We start from the raw sequence: 21,703 nt of genomic DNA, 5'->3' as shown, positions 1-21,703 counted from the left end.
CAGTGGCCGTGTATCCTCAGGCCTGAAACACAGTCTTTCAACTAGTTTACGAATCTGGAAGTGGCTCCCACTTTCCTGCTCTGCCAAGAGCACTAAGTTTAACTTCTGCCTGTCTCCATTCCATTCAACATGAGCATGTGTACTTTTCCATCACTGACCCCACGAGCTCCCTAAATCAAAGGGCCAAGAAAGGCCGGCAGAAAGGGGACCTGGATTTCTGGCAGAGAATTTCCCCGAAGGAGCCCTTAGCAGATTTGGCTGCAGTCAGGGAGTTCCTTTGAGGGCAATGAAACAGAAGTTCACCATGTGCTTATTAGAGGTTACAACCTGCTAAAAAATGATGGGGCACGTTACCCAGAAACATCCAGCTATTTCCTTTGCCAGCCACAAGCTTATATGTCGAAAGGTCTGAGGAAGGAGATTTCGTCTTCCCTTCCTTCCTCCCTTCTTCCCTCTCTCCCTCCCTTCATTCCCTCCTTCCCCGATCTCTCTCTTTCTTGACAGGTGGCAGAGGCCGAAGTTGGGGGAAGGTTTGTTCAAGCCCCCCATTTTAACTGAAAGAATGAGGAAGAGAGAAACCCTACACCAGATAACTAATCAGAGACGTTGTTTTTGCTTTGGTAGTTACTCAAAGGAAAAAACTATTTGGTGGGGCGGTGATGAGGGGGTGGGGATTTATTCCGAGCAAATTTTAAAACGCAGCCTGGCACAGCTCCAGTGCGAGCATTCATTAGGTAAACGGTGATTTACCTATCCCGCGGGATGCTCCAGAGAAGTGATCATGTGAGGACAGTGCCTAACGCCGGCGGTCTCCAGGCTAGCCGCGGAGCGAGAGGGGTTTCAGTGGCTTGACTAGGGGCAGAGCCCGGGTCTCCCACTCCCTGGGGACCCACAGCGCCTTGCTTGCCGGAGCCCAGGGTCCACCCCTCCCTCCCAGCGTGGAGGCAGTGCCGTCCGCGAGCTCCCAACGCCGATCTCACACACCCATTTTTCCAACCCACCACCCCCTCCTCAAAGCGAAGAGGTGGGCACCTGGCATGCGCGTCCTGCTTTTTCTGCCCGGGCTCTCCCGTCTCCTCCACTTTTGCCCCCGACGTCCCAGAACAGCGGAGCAGGACACGGCCCTGGGAGGGCGCAGCCTGTGCGCCTCGAGCGCGCTCAGGGCGCTGCGAGGATGCTTAACAGACTGCAATGGCCGGGATGCAGACCCCAGCTCAAATCCCTGAGAAGAATATCCTCCTCCCCTTCCTTCTGTCTCCCTTCTCCTGCCCGGCTCTGCCCAGCTCAGCCCCGCTCCTCTCCAGCTCGGACACGGGGACTAAGCGATCCTTCGCGCGCCACTTTGCGAGGAACTTTGGCCGGCTCCCCTGCGCCACCCGGAGAGGGATGTTAATGAGGGAGCGTGGCTCTGCGCTGAGAGCCAGCAGGCTCCTGCGCCGCGATTGGCTGCGGCGAGGCGGAAGGATGACGTTATGCAAATGAAGGGGCGGGTCATTGACGCGCGGGCCCCGCCTCCTCCCTTTGGGGTTAGTGTGCTTGTGTTTAGCTCTGGGGAGAGTCAAACTGGATTCCATAGGGAAAGCCTGCAAATCACTTCTATTTTAGCAAGGAGAAAACAGAATCTCCATTCAGCAGGGTCCACCTCTCTCTCTTTCTCCCTCTCCTCTCCTCTCCTTTCCTCTCTGTCTTTCCCTACCCCCCTCCCCCTTCCCCCCACCCCACTCTCCCTCTCTGGTGTATCTGTCTATGGCAACCAGCGTCCTCCTCATCTATACGCACTGAAAGGAAAGAAACATCTTTGGTTGGGAGAGAAGGAGGAAAAAAAGAGAGAGAGAGAGAGAGAGAGAGAGAGAGGAAAAACTTGCCTGGTTGTGGAAAATGACACTTGAAGTAGCAAAGCCGGCAGCGCGAGTTGAGTCTATTGTTTCTTAAATTGCCATCAGGGTTTTTTTTTTTTTCTTCCTGCTTCTTCAAGTGAACGGTACCTCTACAAAAGGAAACTCCAGCCCCTCCTGTCCTCCACCGGCCTGTGATCATTACAAAAAAAAAAAAAAAAAAGAAAAGAAAAAAAAAAAGAAAAAAAAAAGCACCCAAACCAAAAATTAACCAACCAAACAACCCCCAACAGGCAAGCATACATCTCTATTTTTTAAATTTTGGTCTTTTTGTTGGATTTTCCCTTCCTTTTTTCTCTCCTTTTTTTTTTTTTCCTTCGGGTTATCGCTCAGTTTTGAGCGAAGGTTTACATTTTTAAAAAATTTGCTTTCCAGCCCGCCTTGATCTTCTAGCGCGAGTTCAACGACTCACAAAAAAAAAAAAAAATCTCTGGCTGGCGTTTTTCTTTCCTTTTTTTTTTTTTTTTTTTTTTTTTTCAAATTTTCAAGGGGGAGGAGATTTTCCACAAGAAAAGGTTGTTTTCATGTTTGGGATTCAGGAAAGCATCCAACGGAGTGGAAGCAGCATGAAGGAAGAGCCGCTGGGCAGCGGCATGAACGCGGTGCGGACGTGGATGCAGGGCGCCGGGGTGCTGGACGCCAACACGGCGGCGCAGAGGTGAGTACCGCTCGGGGACCGCGGCCGGGGAGGCAAGCCGCGAGCAGCAGAGCCGGGAGGTGGTAGCGGAAGCCGCCGCCGCGGGGCCGGGCCGCGCTCTTGCGTCTGCCGCTCGGCTCTGCTCGTCTCCGGGGCTCCGCTCTCCCCGGCCGCTCTGTCTTGGTTGCCTGCGGCCGTAGAGCCAGGAGCTGCCTGCGAGGAGCCCGCGCTTTACCGGCACTTTTCCCTGCCTGGTCTGTGACTGTTTTCATTTTGTTTTAAGCCTGAAGAGGCGTCTCACCAGTATGATGTTGGATATCTGTGTTTTTCTGTGATTGCTGTTTCTTTTCAGGCCGCCTGTCTTTTCTTTCCTTCCTTTTCCTTTCCTATTTTCTTCTTTCCTTTCTTTTTCTGTCTTTCTTTCTTTCTTTTCTTTGCCTTTTCTTCTCTATTTCTTTCCTTCCTCCTTCCTTTCCTTCGTTCTTCCTTACCTTCCTCCTTTTTCTCTTTCTTCTTTCTTTTCTTCCCCCCTTTTAAAAACTTTCCTTCTCCTTCCTTTCCTCCCTTTCTTCCTCCCGTTTTCTTCCTTCCTTTTCCTTCCTTTTTTCGTTCCTTTCTTCCTCCTTTCTTTACTTCCTTTCTTTCCCCCTTTCTTTCCCTTCCCTCTTCCTTCTTTCCTTCCTCTTCTTTCTTCAATCTTTCGTCCTCTTTTCTCTTTTTCCTTCTCTTAACTCCTTTTCTCTCCCCTTTTCTCTTTCAATTTCTCCCTAGAATCACCTCTTATTTCTCCTCTCTGGTCCTCCCTCCCTCTCCCTTTAGCTTTCAGTTTTTCTTAGTCCACGTGAAGAACAGCAACTCCTAACTTTAATTCTGATGTCTCCTAAAAGTCTTCCCCACCATCTATGGCCATGGCCTCTTCTAGCCCCTCTGCCACTCTCAGCTCCTGCATGCTAGGCTGTATGGCCTAGAGGCACAGCTTTTGGAGATTGACCTGGGGGAACTTTCCTGGGCACCCTCAGTACCCTTTCTGGGGACTCCTGGTCCCAAGTGAGAAATGGTCCCCCCCTTTTTTTAGGCCACCAGCTGGGCTTGGGGGAATGGCAGATCTGGTGGCTCCATGCTCTCTCCGGCCCAGAGAGGGCGGAAGGGGAAGAATGAAGATGACTAATTACATCATCCTCATCTTCTCCGGGCTGGGGACAAGTGTCCACAACACTGTTCCCATCCCCGATGATAATAAGGATGGGGGTGGTTGGTAGTAAGAGTGAGTTGGGTAACTGGGCTAGAAGCGAAAGTGTGCGTGTGTGTGTGTGTGTGTGTGTGTGTGGCGCGTGCGTGTGTGTGTGCGCGCCCTTGTGTCGGGCAGGTCGGGCTGTCAGTGGCCGCCCTCCGCCCCTGGCGCCCCAGGCTCCAGCCCCCGGGAGGGCGCGCTCAACCGTCAGCCCTTATCCATAGGATTTCTGGAAAGGGTGTGAGGATTTCTGCGGAACAGCGAAACTTTGTCAGGACAGGTCTTTTAAAAAAAAACACCCAATTCCCTTTCCCACAGCGACCACTCCTGACTGCTCTGAGTTCCACCCGCAGATCCGTTTTCTCCACATGCTTTATTTGTGGAGGTGGGGACAGACGGCTTCCCGAGGCCGGGCACCCGCGGCTGGCCGGGGGCGGGGGGGGCGCGGCACATGAGGTTTCCCGGAGGATGGCTGCTGCAGCGAGGAGCTGAGCATGTTCCCCATCTATTCTCACCTGCCCACGGGAGATTCGAGGGGGTGGCGAGAACCAACTCCCATGCCCACCCTCCCTTTAAGTTGTAAACGACCGGCTTTATTCCACCATCGCGCTTCACCTCATCCACCGCTACTTTTCTTCCTCCCCACGCAGCGCGCGTCAGGTCGGAGTAAACGCGTACAGCGTTTTATCTCTTGCGCAAAACCCAAACAAAACTTTCACACCTCTTCGTCCAGTTTGGGGGGCGCGCAGGTCCTCGGGGGGGAGGACTGGGCAGGCGAGAGCACGCATGTCCCGTGGCCGGGTGGGCCCGGGGCGCCTGAGGGGGCGTGTAGGGAGCCTACAGGGCGTTTTGGGGGCAGAGAAGGTGTTTGAGGGTTCGCGCGTGTGTAAGGGGTGACAAGGGGTCGCGGTTGTTGTCGCGCTTAGCCGTCTAACTCTGCGTCTTTGGCCGCAGCGGGGTGGGTCTGGCCCGGGCTCACTTTGAGAAGCAGCCGCCTTCCAATCTGCGGAAATCCAACTTCTTCCACTTCGTCCTGGCCCTCTACGACAGACAGGGCCAGCCCGTGGAGATCGAGAGGACAGCCTTTGTGGGGTTCGTGGAGAAGGAAAAAGTAAGTGGGCGCAGCGCCGCTGCCCCTCGCCCCCAGCCGGGGAGCAGGCTCAGGCGCTTCGGGAGGCGAGCTCCTCGCGAGTGCAAAGCATCCATAACACACTCCCGCGCGGGGTCCACCAAGCCACTTCCCGTTCTGGGCGAACCCGGACTCCTAGTTTCTGAGGTTCTGCTCCAAAAAAGCTCATGCTGAGTCCCCAAAGATGGAGAGAGGCGAACCCAGCTTCGCACTCCAGAGTCAAGGGCGCTGGGGATGAGCCCGCCCTCGACCGCGCGACCATAAGTGGCTCCTGCCTCTGCTGGCCCAAGCTCGAGCCCCCAGGCCCTAGGAACGGGATCGTCCGTGCGAGCCCCACAGAATTTTTTATAAAGTTAGAGGGAGCAGTAAGGGTCGGGAGGGCGGCAGAGGGATCACAGTTGGCCTCAATTTCTGCTGCTCCCGGGCCTGTCCGGCTCCCAGGCCAGGGGTCCCTGCTTGGGGAAAGTTGCCTCGAAGTCGGTCCACTAGCTCACGCCGACCTCTCTCCTGCGTCTCTTGTGTCTTTGCGTCCTGCTGCAACCCAGGAAGCCAACAGCGAAAAGACCAATAACGGGATTCACTACCGGCTTCAGCTCCTCTACAGCAATGGTGAGGCTCCCGTCGGGTCTGCGCCGGCACCCCGGGGCTCCGGGTGAGGGTAGGGGGCGCGGGGAGCTTCAGGTGGACGAGAACCCGGAGCAAAGCTCAGCTGTCCGCCATCCTCGGGGTAAACCGGCCTCTTCTAAGTTTCGCCTGAAGAGGTTTCACCTGAGGAGGCCCTGAGCGGCTCGAGGGCGGCGGCATTAGCGGACGCGTACCTGGGTCCAGGTGTGGCGCCTTGGCCCCCGCTGGGCTGCTTTCTTTCTTCTTCCCCTTCCTAAGGCTGGGCTCCTCCTCTTAGCATAGACTTCATGCCCAAGTCCCTTTGAGTTCAGGGGGCTAGAGCGGTCAGGGCCTTGGTGGCTCCCGGAGAGCACGCAGAGGGACTCCAGCCGTGGGAAGGGAGAGAACCCAGGTGGGGGTCCGCCTTATTCCCAGCTGCTGTGCTTGGGGGTGGGGCTGCCTTCCAAATGCGCTCGGGCTGGGCCAGAGGCTCTTCTCCGGGAACTGGGGAAGGGGGTCCTGGCTGTGCTTCTCCGGGACAGTCGGAGTTCCATCAGCCTTGGAGCCCCATTCTTTGTTTGTTTCCTGCAGATCCTCTCTCACTTAATTCTCCTTCGTTCCCCTATCCCCCGCCCCTCCTCCAGGAATAAGGACGGAGCAGGATTTCTACGTTCGCCTCATTGACTCCATGACAAAACAAGTAAGTTTCTTAAATTCGCGCCGCGGGGGTGACTCTACGGCCGCGAAATTTGGGAGAGTCAAGAAGCTGGCTACTCCTTAGCGGGAGGGCTGGGACTCGAACTCTCAATACCAGGGCGGACCGCGCTCTCAGCGCAGCCTTCCAAATGCCCAAAAGCACGTTGACTCGCCGCGTGGAGGAGATGGCTCGACGGCTCCTTCTTTATAAGGGAAATTCAGACCTTGTGATTTAAGCCTACGGGGTGCTGTGTGGGGAGAATATGGGCTGAACTTCCTTTGACCCGGCCGGGGAGCCCCAGGGGGCGCAAAGGTGCCCAGAGACCCTCGTGCAAATCGGGCTGAACTTGTGAAACCCAAACCATCAGGGCCTCCCCCCGGGAGGCAGAGGTAGAGGAAGCGGGTGAGGGGCAAAGGCAGCTTCCCCAGAAACGATGAGATGGTCTGAGAGCGCACTTGACCCACTGTACACATTTTTTAAAAAAAGAGATGGTGGTGGTGGTAGTGTTGGAAGACGGAGCGACAATTGTTAGAAGATATTTTGCAAAAATCCTCCTGGCTTTTGCCTCCAAGTTTGGCAAGAAGCCAGGCAGCATGAGTGAGCTTGTGGTCTTAAAGGTACATAGACGGCATTTTCTTAAGCTCCCAACACGCGGATGCCAAGCAGTATACATTAAGGTTGAGTTATGGTTCAAAAGCTACAATTATGAGCCGAGTCAGAAAAGAGGTCTGACGTTTTTACGAGGGGCAGGAACATTTTTTCTTTTTAATTTTAAGAAAAAGTTTAAGAATTAAATATCTGGTTAGGTAGTTGGAGGATTTCGTGACAAAAAAGAAGACAGTTTTATTGGGTGGGGGAAAGAAATCAGAACAAAGAGAAAAGTTACCCATTGTGTACTAACCACCAATTTAGTGAGAGGGTTAAAACTGGTTTGTTTGATTGTGATTTTAAAATATTCCCTTTAAAATAAGGGATGTAGTTTTCATAGATACTGGCTTGGAAGGTTTCAAATTAGAGTATACATGCATACTTAAAAATTGTTTTTGGATACCCATGGCTTAAATATGTTGTACAAAATGCACGTTAATAAGCTGTTGGGAGTTTTAAAATCTACTCAGCAGGAACCAATTTAATAACAGCTAATTGTAATTTTTACCTTTATTTCATTGTGAACCAAGTAAAAAGCATGAGGGTATGACATGTATTTTTTTAAATGATAAATACATATCTCTTGAAATCTATTTCAAGTTATTAGCCTAAAATATTTGACTTTCTTAAAGATCTGTTTTATTTCTTAGTTGATAGTTCAGAGTTAATGCACATTTATACTTTTACTCTTGGTATTATTATTGTTTTTTATTATTATTACTATACTGGTTTTGATCATTACATAGGATAATTCCCTTTGATTTGGACGCTCTGTATTTTGTTAAATTTTTTTCCTGCCAAGCAAAAAATGCAAAAGCCTTATTTCAGTAACTTTTAAAAAAATGATATCAAAACAAAAATGTCTTAAGTGGAATTTTGTTTTTAAAAAATTGTCTTTGATACCCTGGGTATCTTTTCCTGCCATTCCCATCAGAGGAAAGAAAAGATGGGAGGGGGAGAGAGAAAGTATGATTTCTAATACATATTCCTTATGTACTTATTAGAGTTTATTTTTTAAAGAATAAAAACTCCCCACAAACCAGTAAGTAAGACCTGTCTGCCTGTGAAACATTGGCCACTTAAATATTAAATTATTGGCAACTCTATGAAGTGAACAGTTGTAAGGAGCACAAAATTAGGACATGTTTGATTTTAGGCCCCTTAAACCAAAAGTGCCACAAGAATTGATCTTCCCATTATGAGATGAACTGACTTTACACAGTCTTCTAAGGTGGAAGAATAATCTTGATTTTTATAAAGCAATACATCTAATATCATTTTACTAACAAGGTCATAGAGCTTAAGAAAAACTATAGCTTAAGGAATTCTTTGACTGCTTGGTTTCATAAATTCTATCGGTGGTGGGGGTGAGAGTGGGACCAGAATAAGATATAGTGTAGTAATAGCAGGTATAAGAGAGTTACTTGCCATACTGTGACATCTCACTGAAAGTTAAAATTATAAATGTAGGCAATTATATATTTTGGTGGGGAGTGACCTGAAAAAAAAGGCTTAGTAATTATCTGAATTTAGTCTAAAAATATCAAGAAAAAAGATATTTCCAGGCATACCTGTTTGCTTTCATAATAGTTGTCTAATGCCTTCTCTGTAGCTTTTACTTTGAAAGGCAATCCCTGCCCGTTATCCGGTTGCTTTTTCCTTGATTATGTGCTGTAAGAGTTTGGGAAGTAGGTTAGCTTCTTGTGTACACAGCTAATACAATAGTCTTCAAAAAGCAGATCAGCGTGAAGAGCATGACTTTCCTTAGCTGTGACATAATTATTACGTTTTAGCTTTGATGAGTAAAACAGTGGATTCTCATCTAGCTTGAAATTATTCTGTGATAATTAAATGCCAAGTCTGATTTTTAAGTTTCTTAAATTTTTTATTTTAGTTAAGTGTGCAGTGACCCCTTCAATCAGAAGTAAGTCTTGACATAAGGTGACCGATTAGATGCTTACTTTTTTTTCCCCTGTGAAATTCTTCCAGGTAGACTCAGGATTTTGATATTTAGAGTGCTGAATGGAATAATTTCAGTGATGTGATGAGTTCTAATAAAATCATAAATTTCAGTGGGAATACCTAAGCAGAGTTCAAGTGTCTTCTCTTAGCTGCTTATTTATCGTAACATTTTTCACATCAGAGATGCAGCTTTATGTATGTGATATCATATCTTTGACTCAGAAGTTGGGGTTAAAACTTGAAGGGAATCTTTGGCAAGCAAAATTCAAAACTAGCTGTGCACTTTATATTTTCATAGAATGTTCGTGATCTTGGGTGGAGTTAGCAGCATTGAGATCAAACAGATATGTACTCAAACCAAGATGTATTGGTATGACACAGTATTTCACACCTTTTCAAAGTGTCTCATTACACTATTTGGGGTAATGACTCTTAATTTTGGACTCTACCAGGAAAGGGAAAGCTTTATTAGAAGTGAATGTGTAAGGATCTGAGCCCTCTTATCCCTATGCTTTTCTTATAAAACACTAAGGATATAATTATATTTAAAATATTTGTCCACCAACTAGAAAATAAGAAGCTTGCTTTTGGGAAGGGTTTTGCAAAACCAAGTTTAGCTGGACTAAAAATAGGGTTTTGTTTTTTTTTTTTGTCATTGCTGTTTTTGGTATTCCATTAGTGAGCATGCAAAAAGGCCTGTAAGATCCAGAAGTTTATGGCTGTTGCATCCAGAAGTGGTAGCTACTGCAGAAACTCAAATGAACTCAGTGGGAGAGGTCTGAGTTTTAATGTGCCTAAGTTCAGATTTTCCTGTAGTATTTGAGATATAATTACATTCTGTGATTGCTTCAGTGAATTATCTTTAAATAGTTTTTTTTTTTAAAAAAACCTTTAACTTATCTGCCCTCTTACCATCTTGCTTTGAAAAAAGGGACATTTTTATAATTCAAAGAAAGAGTACCAAATTCCATAAAGTTATCAAAAACAAAACATTCCCTGCCCCCAAACCAAAGCTCTTTTTTGGAAAGGGAAAAATAATAGTCACATAATCCTTGTGTGTATGGGTTTGAAGGTAGGTGATATGGTGAGGGGACCCCTAAAAAGTCTCAGCACTGTGGGAAGTCAAAGGTACAATAATCAGAACTGCTGTCATAGTTCTCTTTCCAGCTAATCTTTATGTATTTGTTTTGATGTTCCCGGTACTTCAAGTTATTGATGCAAGTGCACTTTTTCCGATTGATTGTTTCATCATATCCTGCCACAGCTACGTAGATTTGATTAACAACCCTTTCTGTTCAGGATTCTTCATTGGTAGATAAACACATTTTTAGTGTATCAATAAGTTCCTAAGGAATTCAACTAGGCCAGCAGAGAGGTTCTTTCATATACTTGGGGAAACAAACAAAAAATGACAGGGCAAGTTTATAGTTAGGAGCCATATTTTAGCAGCTTTCTCTCTTCTTTGGTAACATGTCAAAAATGCAGGTGATTTGAATTTCCTTGCACATAGAGGAATGAAGAAGTTTGGGATTTTTATGCATGATCAGGACCTGTGTTTGGGAAAATGTAAACTCATCACAGTGGAAAATGTGTTGTTTGGAGTCTGGGGGTGAAAACAAAGCTGATGGTTTTGGAGAGATTGCCGGAGCCAGATGGCCTAGTACTTTCCCAGTCTGGCGGTCCAACTGCTCCCTCCTGGATAATATACAGCCATTTGTTCGGGGATATTTACGCTAGAGCTGTTTCCATGTGAATGTTTGAACAGCATTAAAAATGAACGTATTAGTAGTGATGCATTTATCGAACTTGTATGACTACACGGATAGTCTGTTCTTGTGTCTTATATTGCTGAGAGGAATGAAAGAGGGTCTGGATGTTGGTGAATTGTTTATATAGTTGTTGAGCAAGAATGATTTGGTCTTAGTTATTAAAATATGTAAGCATTTGGAAACTAATTGAAGTAATGGTAGCACCTACCTGGAAGCTCAGTTGTGAAAATTAAATGAATTCATACATGGAAAATGCTTAGAACAGTGACTAGCATACATTAAGTGCTTAATAAATTAGCAGCTTTTATTATTTTACTATTATTACCCCATTGAGTTGACAAAGCCAGTTGTATCTACTAATATAGATGTAAATGTAGTTATCATATGAGTGAAATATCTTTTATTACTGCTAGAAAAAGAAATATTGCATGATATTGTTAGAATGATTCAGTTTTTATCTTGGTGTTTGAATAATATGAGAGATTTTATTTCTTTGAGACACAAAAGATGCATTCTGAAGCTAACTGCTTTTGGTACACATTCTCTTTTTATTCAGGGCTGTGATGTAACTGAACAGCATACTGAATATGATATCATTCCTTTGCAACTTTCCTAATTCAGTTCTGCAAACAGGCCTGCTTAGCTGCTGAGCTTAAATTACATCTTTGTAATTTGTTCACCAGTAGCTAAGCTGCTAATTGAAGCAAAATAATTTTTTATTTTATTTCACTATTAATTTTGGATTGCTGTTTGACACAATTGTTTATGAATCGTCAAATTTGTAGTGTTTTCTTTGGCACAGGTTAATTTTTAACTAAGGCTCCCTCACCTCCTGGAACACTTTTTTTTTTTTTTTAAATGACAAGCAGTGGAACTTGGTGGTCGAAAGTAATGATTAATATTACAGCATGTTGATAATGTAGGTGTTCATATTTTTTTTAATTAGTTTTGATTCTTGGTAATTTGCTGCCAAAGTCGTGTTGACAGTCTGTATTTATAGGACACTTTACTTCTGGTTGAAGGAGATACTTTGTACATTCATGAATGTATTCTTTAAGGTGACAAATTAGGTTTAGCCTTTTATTTTGTATTTGGAAAAAAGAATGATGTATTTTCAAGGTTACTGTTTTGATTTAAATGGAAAATTAGGAGTTTTTGTTAGTTATAGGTAACCTATCTACCTGTCTTCCTTCCTTTTTCTTTCTTTCTTCCTTCCTTTCTTTCTTTTTCTTTCTTTCTTTCTTTCTTTCCTTTCATTGTCTTTTTCTGTCTTTCTAAATTAATGATTACAAGTCTCCGATTGTTGGTTTGTAAACCAAGAAAGACTCCTAATGAAAACATTTTGTTCCTAAACACCTTTCAGATTTTAATGAACCAAAGTCAAAAGTATTCTCTTTGCCCACTTTATTTTTGCATGGAACACAAAGAGTTAAAATTATTAGAAAAAGGAAACAAAGAAAACTGCTCAATTCTCTGTATTTCTTTTGGCATCCCATTGAAGTGTGATCCCTGTGTATGTTCACTGTCTATTTTTTGTTTTACTGTGTGGTCTTTATCCATAGTAAGTTTCAATTAACTTTTAAGACCCAGTGATATTTTAGAAAAGTGGAGATGAACCACAATTCACAAGATGCTTTCTAAAACAGTGGCAACAGAGGCAGATTTTTTCTATTGATTGATTTCTTTTCAAAGATGGTATAGGTTAATGTGTAATTGAGCATTTGAAACTGGTGGCATTACATCCTCTCACAGCAAACCTGTCACTGTTGTGTAAGGATGTGAAAGTTTAACAATTCCTATTTTTTCCTTCATTTTTGTTATTATAAAAGATTATTCTTGAAAAAACCCTCAATCAGAAAGTCAACAGAGTATTAAAAATAATTGTGATATTTTCATTATGCTCATTAGAGGAGAACGTTAAGAAAAGGGAGGCTAGTATATCAGAAGAATAAACCTGCTCCAAATATGTCAAGTTTTGACAACTTGTTTATCAATTTCACTAGGTTTTTAAAGTTGAGATGAAGTTCGTGCTGTTTATTCTTTTACTTTTTTTCCTGTACAAGCATTCCTACCACCTTAAGGGATTTATTTGCATTGGCAGGATTAATGTAAACATCGTTTTCTATTTGATATTGTATTTTGTTATTGTTTTTGTTGTTTCTTAGGTTAAAACCTCAACTTGCTTCACCATCAATTCATTTATTTAAATTATATATATATATATATATATATATTTTTTTTTTTTTTTTTTTTTTTGCGTTACGCGGGCCTCTCACTGTTGTGGCCTCTCCCGTTGCAGAGCACAGGCTCCGGACACGCAGGCTCAGCGGCCATGGCTCACGGGCCCAGCCGCTCCACGGCATGTGGGATCTTCCCGGACCGGGGCACGAACCCGTGTCCCCTGCATCGGCAGGCGGACTCTCAACCACTGCGCCACCAGGGAAGCCCTAAATAATATATTTGATATGTTTCTCTCCCCCTCCTGCCCATCTCTGTAACAGGCCTCCCATCCTTACTCCTGATGAACACACTGATTTCTTTAAACCACTGTTGTTTTTGTCAGTCTCAGAGCAGACTACCTTCCTCCCAATGAGCAGACACATGACTTACTATGGAGGATGAAGATAAGCCTTCTTCTTGGTGTTCCATCATCTAGGTCCTAAACCAGCTGTCTATTAAAATGGTTTCACTTAAAGTAGTCAGTGCTGTTTATATGCTTCTGTGATCTCCCAACTGATCCGGCCTCAATGAGCTTCACTCACACCGCACAGAGGCACATATTTAAATTGGGAAAAGAAGCAGAAACTTCTCCCTAAGCTGGTGTTAGAGAACCCCTTTCCTTTTAGGCTCGAAGTCTGGGTTTGCTGAACTGTGAACCAGTCTTGACATGTGTACTAAATGTACATGGTAGAGATTTGATATGTGTGAAAGCTGAGGGAGAACTTGTAGGCATTTTTAAAAAGTCTGTTTTATTGTTGACACTCTACATCAAAGACGTTCATCAACATAGATTTATCCTGTTTTCCTATGTTGGATCTCATCAGAATGTCGATTTCTTGGACCATACTTTTATATAATAGTGGTGTGTGTGTGTGTGTGTGTGTGTGTGTGTGTGTGGTGCGTGTGTGTGTGTGTTTTAACAAGCTTTTTCAGTAACAAAACCTGCTTAGGCGAGGTTGGAGGTGGAGCTGCCTTTGACAGAGTTTCACTGTGTAGCTAACTCTATTACACTGAGGTTCTAGGTTACTCTATTTCCAGGATTTTAGTTCTACTCCTTAGGAGAGGGAGCAGACTCTGTTTCACTTGTTTTTATTTCAGAAGTCACAGAAGCAGCAAGCACTCCTTTATCTGTGTTTATGTGCTGAAAAGTATTGTTCTGCTGAGGCCCCAAGGAAAGGGACAGAAGAAACTTCATGCTTCCTTCCGTCCCCAGAGTTTAACTATTTCTGAGCAAATCCAGACTCATGCTTTCATTTTTCTATGCTTGATGTAGAGAAGATTCTCCATTTTGACTCTGCTGCCAGAAGCGAAGTGGAGGGTTGACATTTGGTAGAGATGTATTACGGAGGCCCTGGGCCTTCAACAAATGATGTTCAGTCACCAAAGACAAAAACATGGGATACCTGGGAGACCATGGGTCATCTACTGTTTGGGGGGGCGTCAACATATTTTCACTGCAGCATATCTTTAATTGAGTATCATCATGGGCCCACTGATTTCAGTGGAACCAGCAGCCTCAGTAAAAAATAATATTGGTATTATCTAGAAAGAGTCAAAATGAGAAGGTCTGATGTAATTGATACTCCTTTCTCCTCCCCAAACCAATTTTTTTTTTAAACAGGAAGGAAAACCCCATTAATACCTGTGAATTTTATTCACCAAGTTATTTGTATTAGTTTAACATGACAGAAAACTAAAGTTGAAACAGAGGTTTTCAGGGGTATTAAGAGAACACACAAAACATGTAGTGATAATAGGATTTCTCAGAAATGCATAATCGAATTTTTAGCACCATGTATGAGATCTAATCAGTTATTTACAGTGTCTCTTTGATTTTTTAAAGCAGTGATTGTAGTAAATAAAGCAGGCAGATATAAGTTTTGGTTTTTAAAACATTTTCAATCTACTTAATGCATTTTCTCAAGTAAAGCAACTTCCTGGGTATTTAAAAGGTCTTTTAAGATTGCAGGAATGCATCATCAGTGCATGCTAAAACTAATGGGTGAAAATTTAAGTCATAATATGATGCTAACATAATCTAGATGATTTCCCCAGAAGATAGTTATGAATTACTTAAAGTGAAGTAGTAACTTTACAGTACACAAATCTGGCTGTGCTCTGATGGGTGGCAGGCACCCCCTTAACCAAATGGTCAGAGTTTACTGGCATTAGTGGAACGAGTTGACAGTGTGATGTGATACAGGGAGAAGAACTCAGCGTCATGTCTGTGGTATTCTGGCCGTGAATTACATAACTTTAGTCTAAGTCTGAGGAAACATTAGACAAACCCAAATTGAGGATGTTCTACAAAATAACTGGCCTATATTCTTCAAAAATGTCAATGTCATGAAATACAAAGACTCAGGAATATTCCTTATTGAAGGAGATATGACAACTGAATGCAGTGATTGGTATTGGTTTTGTTGTTGTTGTTTGCTATAAAGGACATTTTTGGGTATTTGGTGAATCTCAGATGTTTAGATTAGATTATTGTATCAATGTTAATTTTGTGATTCAGATAATTGTGCTATGGTTATGTAAGATAATTCCTTGTTTTAAGGAAATACATACTGAAGTATTTAGGGCATGTCTGCAGTTAACTAATAAATGGTTCAGGAAAAGAAAATAGAGAAAGAAAGAAGAATAAAGCAAATTTACTAAAATGTAAACACTTGAGGCATCTGGGTAAAGAGTATCTTGGAATTCTTTATATATCCTTACAACTTTTCTGTACATCTAAAATTATGGCAGAATAAAACAGTAAAAAATATAAGGTTGGGCTTCCCTGGTGGCGCAGTGGTTGAGAGTCTGCCTGCCGATGCAGGGGACACGGGTTCGTGCCCTGGTCCGGGAGGATCCCACCTGCCGCGGAGCGGCTGGGCCCGTGAGCCATGGCCGCCGAGCCTGCACGTCCGGAGCCTGTGCTCTGCAACGGGAGAGGCCACAACAGTGAGAGGCCTGCGTAAGGCAATATATATATATATATATGGGGTTATAACAGGCTAACCATATAAATGCTTTTGATGGGCCAGTGGTAGAAAATGTTTTCTCCTTATGCAGGTACTTTTTGTCATTTTTTAATTTGTTGCAATTTTTGTTTTGTAATGGAGTTAGGTAACAAAGTCAGAGCCTGCTCTGAAGGTCTGCACACACAGTGTCATAAGCTGTCCTCCATCATTTACAGTTCTAAAAGTCTCAGGTTAATAAACAAGCACATTCCAGCCAACTATGAGTTAGTTACTGCAGTTTCTGTGTATCCTAAAAAAAAGGATAGTCTCTGGTTAACTTAAGTAGTTTCATCACCAAGAAACTGGGAGTTATCTGAATGTGTGAAAGTAATTTTGTTAACAATTTGAAGCTGTGTTATATTAGTACTATGCAGTGCTACATTGTTAAGTTAGTTAAAATGTATCCCCATGCAGAGCACTGATCTACCCATAGCTGTGAGCTTTTCTTTGGCCCAGGTGTTAACACGTAGATCTTCCAGTAAGCAGAGGTCTCAAGAAAACTTCCTGGTGACCTTAAGGAAAATGTTTGTACACATATTACTAAAAACAGACAAAAACATCTTGGCTGGTGAGGTGGTTTGGGACTCCAAATTTTGAGAGTCAGATGTAATTCTTCTTAGTTGAGGGAGATAATTATGGCTTAACTCCCCCCGCCCCAACCCTGCCCATCCCCCAGCATATGTGGGCGAGTATTACTGTTTGGGTGGTTATACACCCCAGAGAGCACATGTTTTCAACCTGTAGGCAGGAAGGATTTCCCCTGATGGATGAATCATCTCAAGACAGTGAGTGGACTCATTAACCATACCCTCACTTGTTTTCTGCTACTTACCTCTAGAATATTACATGTTGGAGTTGGAAGCAGTAAAATGAGGCAACAAATATGAATCATTTAAAAATAAAATCCATGTGCTTTTCTATATTTTAAATCACTAGCATCTCAATCTGCTAAGCCTTCTGGGTTTTTCCTTCCCCATTGATTAGATTTATTTTTATTCTGAATTGAAGAGAGAATTGTGGTCGTCTTGATGACAGAAGCCCATCTCATACAAGGATCGAAAGATGTGCATTATAATAAGGTGGTTGATGGGACAGAAAGCAACATATCCCCTTCCACTCAATTTGGGTTGATCCTTAACAGCTGTCTTAAAACAATCAGCCCAGTGAGGCCTTTGGCTCTGAAAGCTAATTGGCCTTGCGGCAGTGGTGAATGGTCAAGAACTTGACTGTGGTAGTTTGTCCTCTGCTACTTGGTTCCATTCTTAGCTCAAATCGTGCCTTTGTTTACAGGCCATAGTGTATGAAGGCCAAGACAAGAATCCAGAAATGTGCCGAGTCTTGCTCACACACGAAATCATGTGCAGGTAAGAAATGCCTTGTTCTTTCCCTTTAATTAGCAAAGAGAAGATGAATTTGTATCTCAAATCTAGGTGAATTCAGGTCTATTTTTGGGTATATGTTTATCTTCTGTTAGACAATCTAAAAACTGTTAGATGTGAGTATTTGGTAGTAAAGTGTCAGGCATCACAGTGGTTCTCAATTATTTATTAGATTTCATCCTAAAAGACATACGTTTCCATTTTGATATCACATTGTTAATGGGCACAAAGCAGTGCCCTCCCCTTTTTCCTTTCAATCGAGTAAAATACAATATAACCCTTTTAGTGTTAATATATGTGCTCAACTGCATTGCTAGTAAAATAAGAGTTCTGTTGAGGTCAGCAGAAACCTCTGTTTGGATAAGACTTGAAAGTTATAGTTCCCCTTTTTAATTCTTCCACTTAAAAATGTGACCATCCGTACATAGGTATCATTCCTCCCCACACCAACCCCACATCTGATCTCTTAATCTTAGTTACCTTTTATATAACTATGACAATGTAGCTAACATTTCTTAAATGTAGCGAGCTTTTGGAAGGATGGCAAAGATGAGTCACTGAAAGGTATAAACATTCATGTTGTCCACAAATGAGTATCTTTATTTTTGTCTGAAGCTACGTTTGAAACCAGGCAAGCAGACCACATTCACTTCCATGGCCTCAGCCAACCCTCCACATGGGAGATAGTAAACCAGAGAACAGCCTTTTAACTTGCAGTTTAGGATTCTAATTCTTCGTAAAATAACACTGACACTTTGCTTCTGATATATTCTAAGTAATTGGATAAAGCATGACAATGACACTTTGCATCAAGGAAGGGCTACTAATTGCTTTGTTAGCCACGCAGGCTCTCCTGGCACAAAGCATACTTGGCTCCTGACTGTAACTGACCAAACCATTTAGGACTTTCAGCTGCTGCTCCGGCGTGGGTGGGTTTATTTGCTGCCCACGGACTTGTGGGGAAAGCAATCTGAAAACTCTACAGGTGGAAATAAAATAGAAAAGAGATTAATGTGTTTCCTTAGTGAAGTCCCAAGTAGTAACTTCTTCTATATCTATAATATATGTAAAAATTTCTTTTTCTCCTTTTTAAAAAACATACTGCTAATATATTATAATATATATATATATATAATATAATATAATTCTAAAATATACAGGAGTTTCACAAGTTTTCACTTTAGTGATTTGTAAAACTTGTTAATTGTTCCGAAAACAGGTTGCTTTTCTCTAACTTTAAAGCAGCAACAAAATCCAAAAATTTGGTCATGGATTTTTTAGAAGATATTATTAGGCAAAATTAGTGTTATACTGTATACAACAATTGCAGCACTCTTCAGAATAAAATGAGTAAAATCATTTTGAAAACCATTAAAAAAAGACCTCCTTCGTATTACTATTTTTCCAGCCATATCTCTATTTTATCTTCCCACAATTAGCATGTTGTTAGAATGAATTTTCCGTATTCTGTTCCATGTGATTCCAGCAAACAGGAGACAGGAAGATGAATCTCAACCAATAGGCCAACTAATATCTATAAATCATAGATTTGCATCTCATATCTGTACTTGTTTGGACTATGCTAGGAATTATTCTTAAAATACTTAAGATATATTATGCCTTTCACACACAAGCCTACACTCTGTTAATGCAATTTATACCTTTCTTATCCTTAAAATTCATTGGTCCAAAGTACTTTATGATGCTGGTTGATGTGCTTTACTGCTGATGTACTTTCTATTTTTTAGAAACATAAAAATAGCAAAAAATAAAATTCTCAAGCCACTGAAGGCAAATGATGTTTGTACTGCATGGCTAAGAGGGAAGAGCCATATTCAAAATGTCATCCTGCTAATGTTACAGATGCTGGTTTTCCTGGCTGCCTATAGATGTGTAAGGGGTACTGTTTGTTTACCAGGCCGCCATGACCCTATTACACAAGCCTGTCATCTATTGTGTGGCTAACAGTCTTTTAAATTGCAAATCTGATGCTCTTTAGGGGGCTTTAGGAAAAAAATTCTCACTTTCCACACCATCCTATTTCTCTTGATTTCTTGCCGGTTGTAAGTGGAAGTTGGGATGTGCTGAATTTGCACCAAGGGTGCAAATGCAGGCTCAATTATAAGCATAAAATTAGAGTCTGTTCACCATTAATCAGCCTGGCTAATTGCTATGCACCACCATTAACCATATGGTGTGAAAGACAGCTTGCTCTCCCCAAGATGAAATTTCTTCACTGCAGACATGAAATAGTGAGGGCCCTGGATTTTAAAATAGGTTGTTTTAGATATTTAATTTCTAAACAACTTTCTGCAGTGCTTTCTATCAAGGCTAACGGCACAATAAAACTTTGCATTTATGTCACAAAAGAGGTATATTTATAGTATGTTGGAGCTATGGGTGAAGGAGACACACAGAATTTAGATCGACAGGAAAGGGCTTGGGATGATTCTGTTTTGTTGTCATCAAAGAAAAAAGAAAAAGAAAAAAATAAACACCAGGGAATTGTGTATTAGGTGGTTACAAATTTTTTAAAAATCAGTTTTGTTCTGTTGAGAGGGTAACCCTATTGCATGAGCTGTCTAAAGGACTTACTGCCATGGGATTGTTATTATTGTCTCTCTTTGAGAAAAAAACCCCTTTGACTTGATGGCATAAAACTCTTTCCGTGGAATTCTGGGAGAGGTTCTGCAGTTTTGGTAAACTGGAATTTATTATAGCAATCATCATTATTACATTTTGCTAATACTTGGTGATTAAGCTCTTAAAAAGTATGGCGCCATGAAGGATTTTTAAAAGCAGGATTCATTCCACAAGGCATTTGATTATAAATGCATCTCCACATCCTGTGTTTAAAATGTGAATGGAAAATAGGAACTCTGCTTGGTAGGTGAGTCCAGTTCCCAGCCCCCCAGGCAGGGCAAAGCAGATTTTCTCCCTTTCTAGTGAACAGGACAATTGCAGGGGATGGGTGCTGTATTTAGGAAGGCATTTTTTTTTCCCACTGTCAGTGCCTCACATCTTGTGGACCATGAGCTCCCAGGGCTAGCCTGGTCCCTTGATATGGCTTGTTCTTCCTTCCTCTTTGGCTAGTTTATTCTCATTTTTTTCCTTCAGATCCCCACTTAAGCATCCCTGGTCGTTGGCCTGAGCGAGGTCCCCTTATTATGCATTCGTGTGATATCCTGCGCTTTTCCTTCATAGCATGCAGCACATTGTAATTGTGTGTCCAAGGCCTGTCTTTCTTTGCTGGACTAAGAGCTCCTTGAAGACAAAGAAGTTACCCAGTTTTCCTCTCTCCTTTAGTTGCCCATGTGTGAAATGGGGAGAAACGATTACTTCTCTCATAGGGTGGTTGTTAAGACTAAATGCTGTACTCCCGATAAATGCTTATCATGGTACCTGACACATAGTAAGTGCCAAATGTCTATTGTCATTAATAGTAGCAGCAGTAGTATCAGTATTGATATTAATAGAAGCAATGGAAGTAGTGGGAACAGTAGTAGCAACATCTGCAATGCCTAGTTAAGTACCTGGCACAGAGTTGCTCAAAGGGAAAGATGGTAAGAGAACATTGAAAGGAAGGGAAGTGTCTACTGAAACGTTAACATGCTTTGTTCATTCTAAGTGTGCTGTTAAGGATATTTTCATTCATTCTTTTAGCACGTACTATGTGCAAAGCACAGTGGAATGAAGAGCCAAAGAGGACTGGCCCCTATAGTAGGAGAGCTGACAGGTTAGCCTGAGAGAATGAGACCCATAAAACAGATAACTAGACAGCACTGTAGAAAGGGTAGACAGGGATAAGAGGTGAGGCCAAGGACCACAGCTGCTCAGAGAAAGGTGGGTTTTAGCTGCAGGGATTGGGAGGAAGGTGAGACAGGACTCGGATTTTAGAGGGTGCAAGAAGGAGCGTTTTGGTCCATTTGTTGGCAGTCCAGGCAGGATTTCTCTGGGGAGAGGTCTACAGATGGTGGGCCTTTGGCCTGGAGCTGGGCAGAGAGTCAGGGCGAAGGATAACCAACTTCTGAGGTCTTTTCTCAAAGGTGCAAAGTAAAGCTATGGGCTTACATGGGATTGACAAGGATGGGTGAATAGAAAGAGAAGAGGCCACGGATACATTCTTGGGCAACAATCTCATTTAGTGTGTTCGAGAATTAGGAAAAAGAACCTTGAGCATACAGAGCATAGAAATAAAAGGAGGATGTTTCAAAGACAGGGAGCCATCCATGTAATAAGTGTAGGGAGATCCAGATAAATTGAGTACTGAGAAAAGCACCAGAAAGTCACTGGTGAACTTCAAGAGAGGACATTCAAGTTGGCGCTGAGGCCCAGAAGCCAGCTTTTATGGGGTTCAGGTGGCAGGGGTTACAGCACCTCTGGCAAGGGGACAGCTAGACAGTGAAGAAACCAACTCGAGAAAAGAAGGAGTGTGTCTTTTTCTAAAGAATGGAAAAACTTAAGTTGGTTAACTGAGGGAAAGAATGAGCTTATTACTATTAATCAGACTCTTCAGATAACTCAT

The 21,703-nt window shown here is 42.8% G+C and overlaps 1 protein-coding gene across 4 annotated transcripts in view; it reads left to right on the top strand.

The window, feature by feature from the left end:
* Positions 1-1,568: 1,568 nt before the first annotated feature.
* EBF1 (EBF transcription factor 1) overlaps positions 1,569-21,703 on the top strand; it is a 395,537-nt gene continuing 375,402 nt past the window's right edge. For all 4 annotated transcript variants that reach the window (XM_060093734.1, XM_060093733.1, XM_060093732.1 and 1 more), the window contains exons 1-5: positions 1,569-2,553; positions 4,718-4,874; positions 5,438-5,501; positions 6,140-6,195; positions 17,090-17,163. In XM_060093734.1, the coding sequence (XP_059949717.1) occupies positions 2,420-2,553; positions 4,718-4,874; positions 5,438-5,501; positions 6,140-6,195; positions 17,090-17,163 (485 nt within the window). In that variant the 5' untranslated portion in view covers positions 1,569-2,419. The remainder of the gene's footprint in view (positions 2,554-4,717; positions 4,875-5,437; positions 5,502-6,139; positions 6,196-17,089; positions 17,164-21,703) is intronic.

This window comes from Mesoplodon densirostris, chromosome 3 (assembly GCF_025265405.1).
Source record: "Mesoplodon densirostris isolate mMesDen1 chromosome 3, mMesDen1 primary haplotype, whole genome shotgun sequence".
Taxonomy (NCBI): domain Eukaryota; kingdom Metazoa; phylum Chordata; class Mammalia; order Artiodactyla; family Ziphiidae; genus Mesoplodon; species Mesoplodon densirostris.
This window is presented reverse-complemented; position numbering and strand designations above follow the sequence as displayed.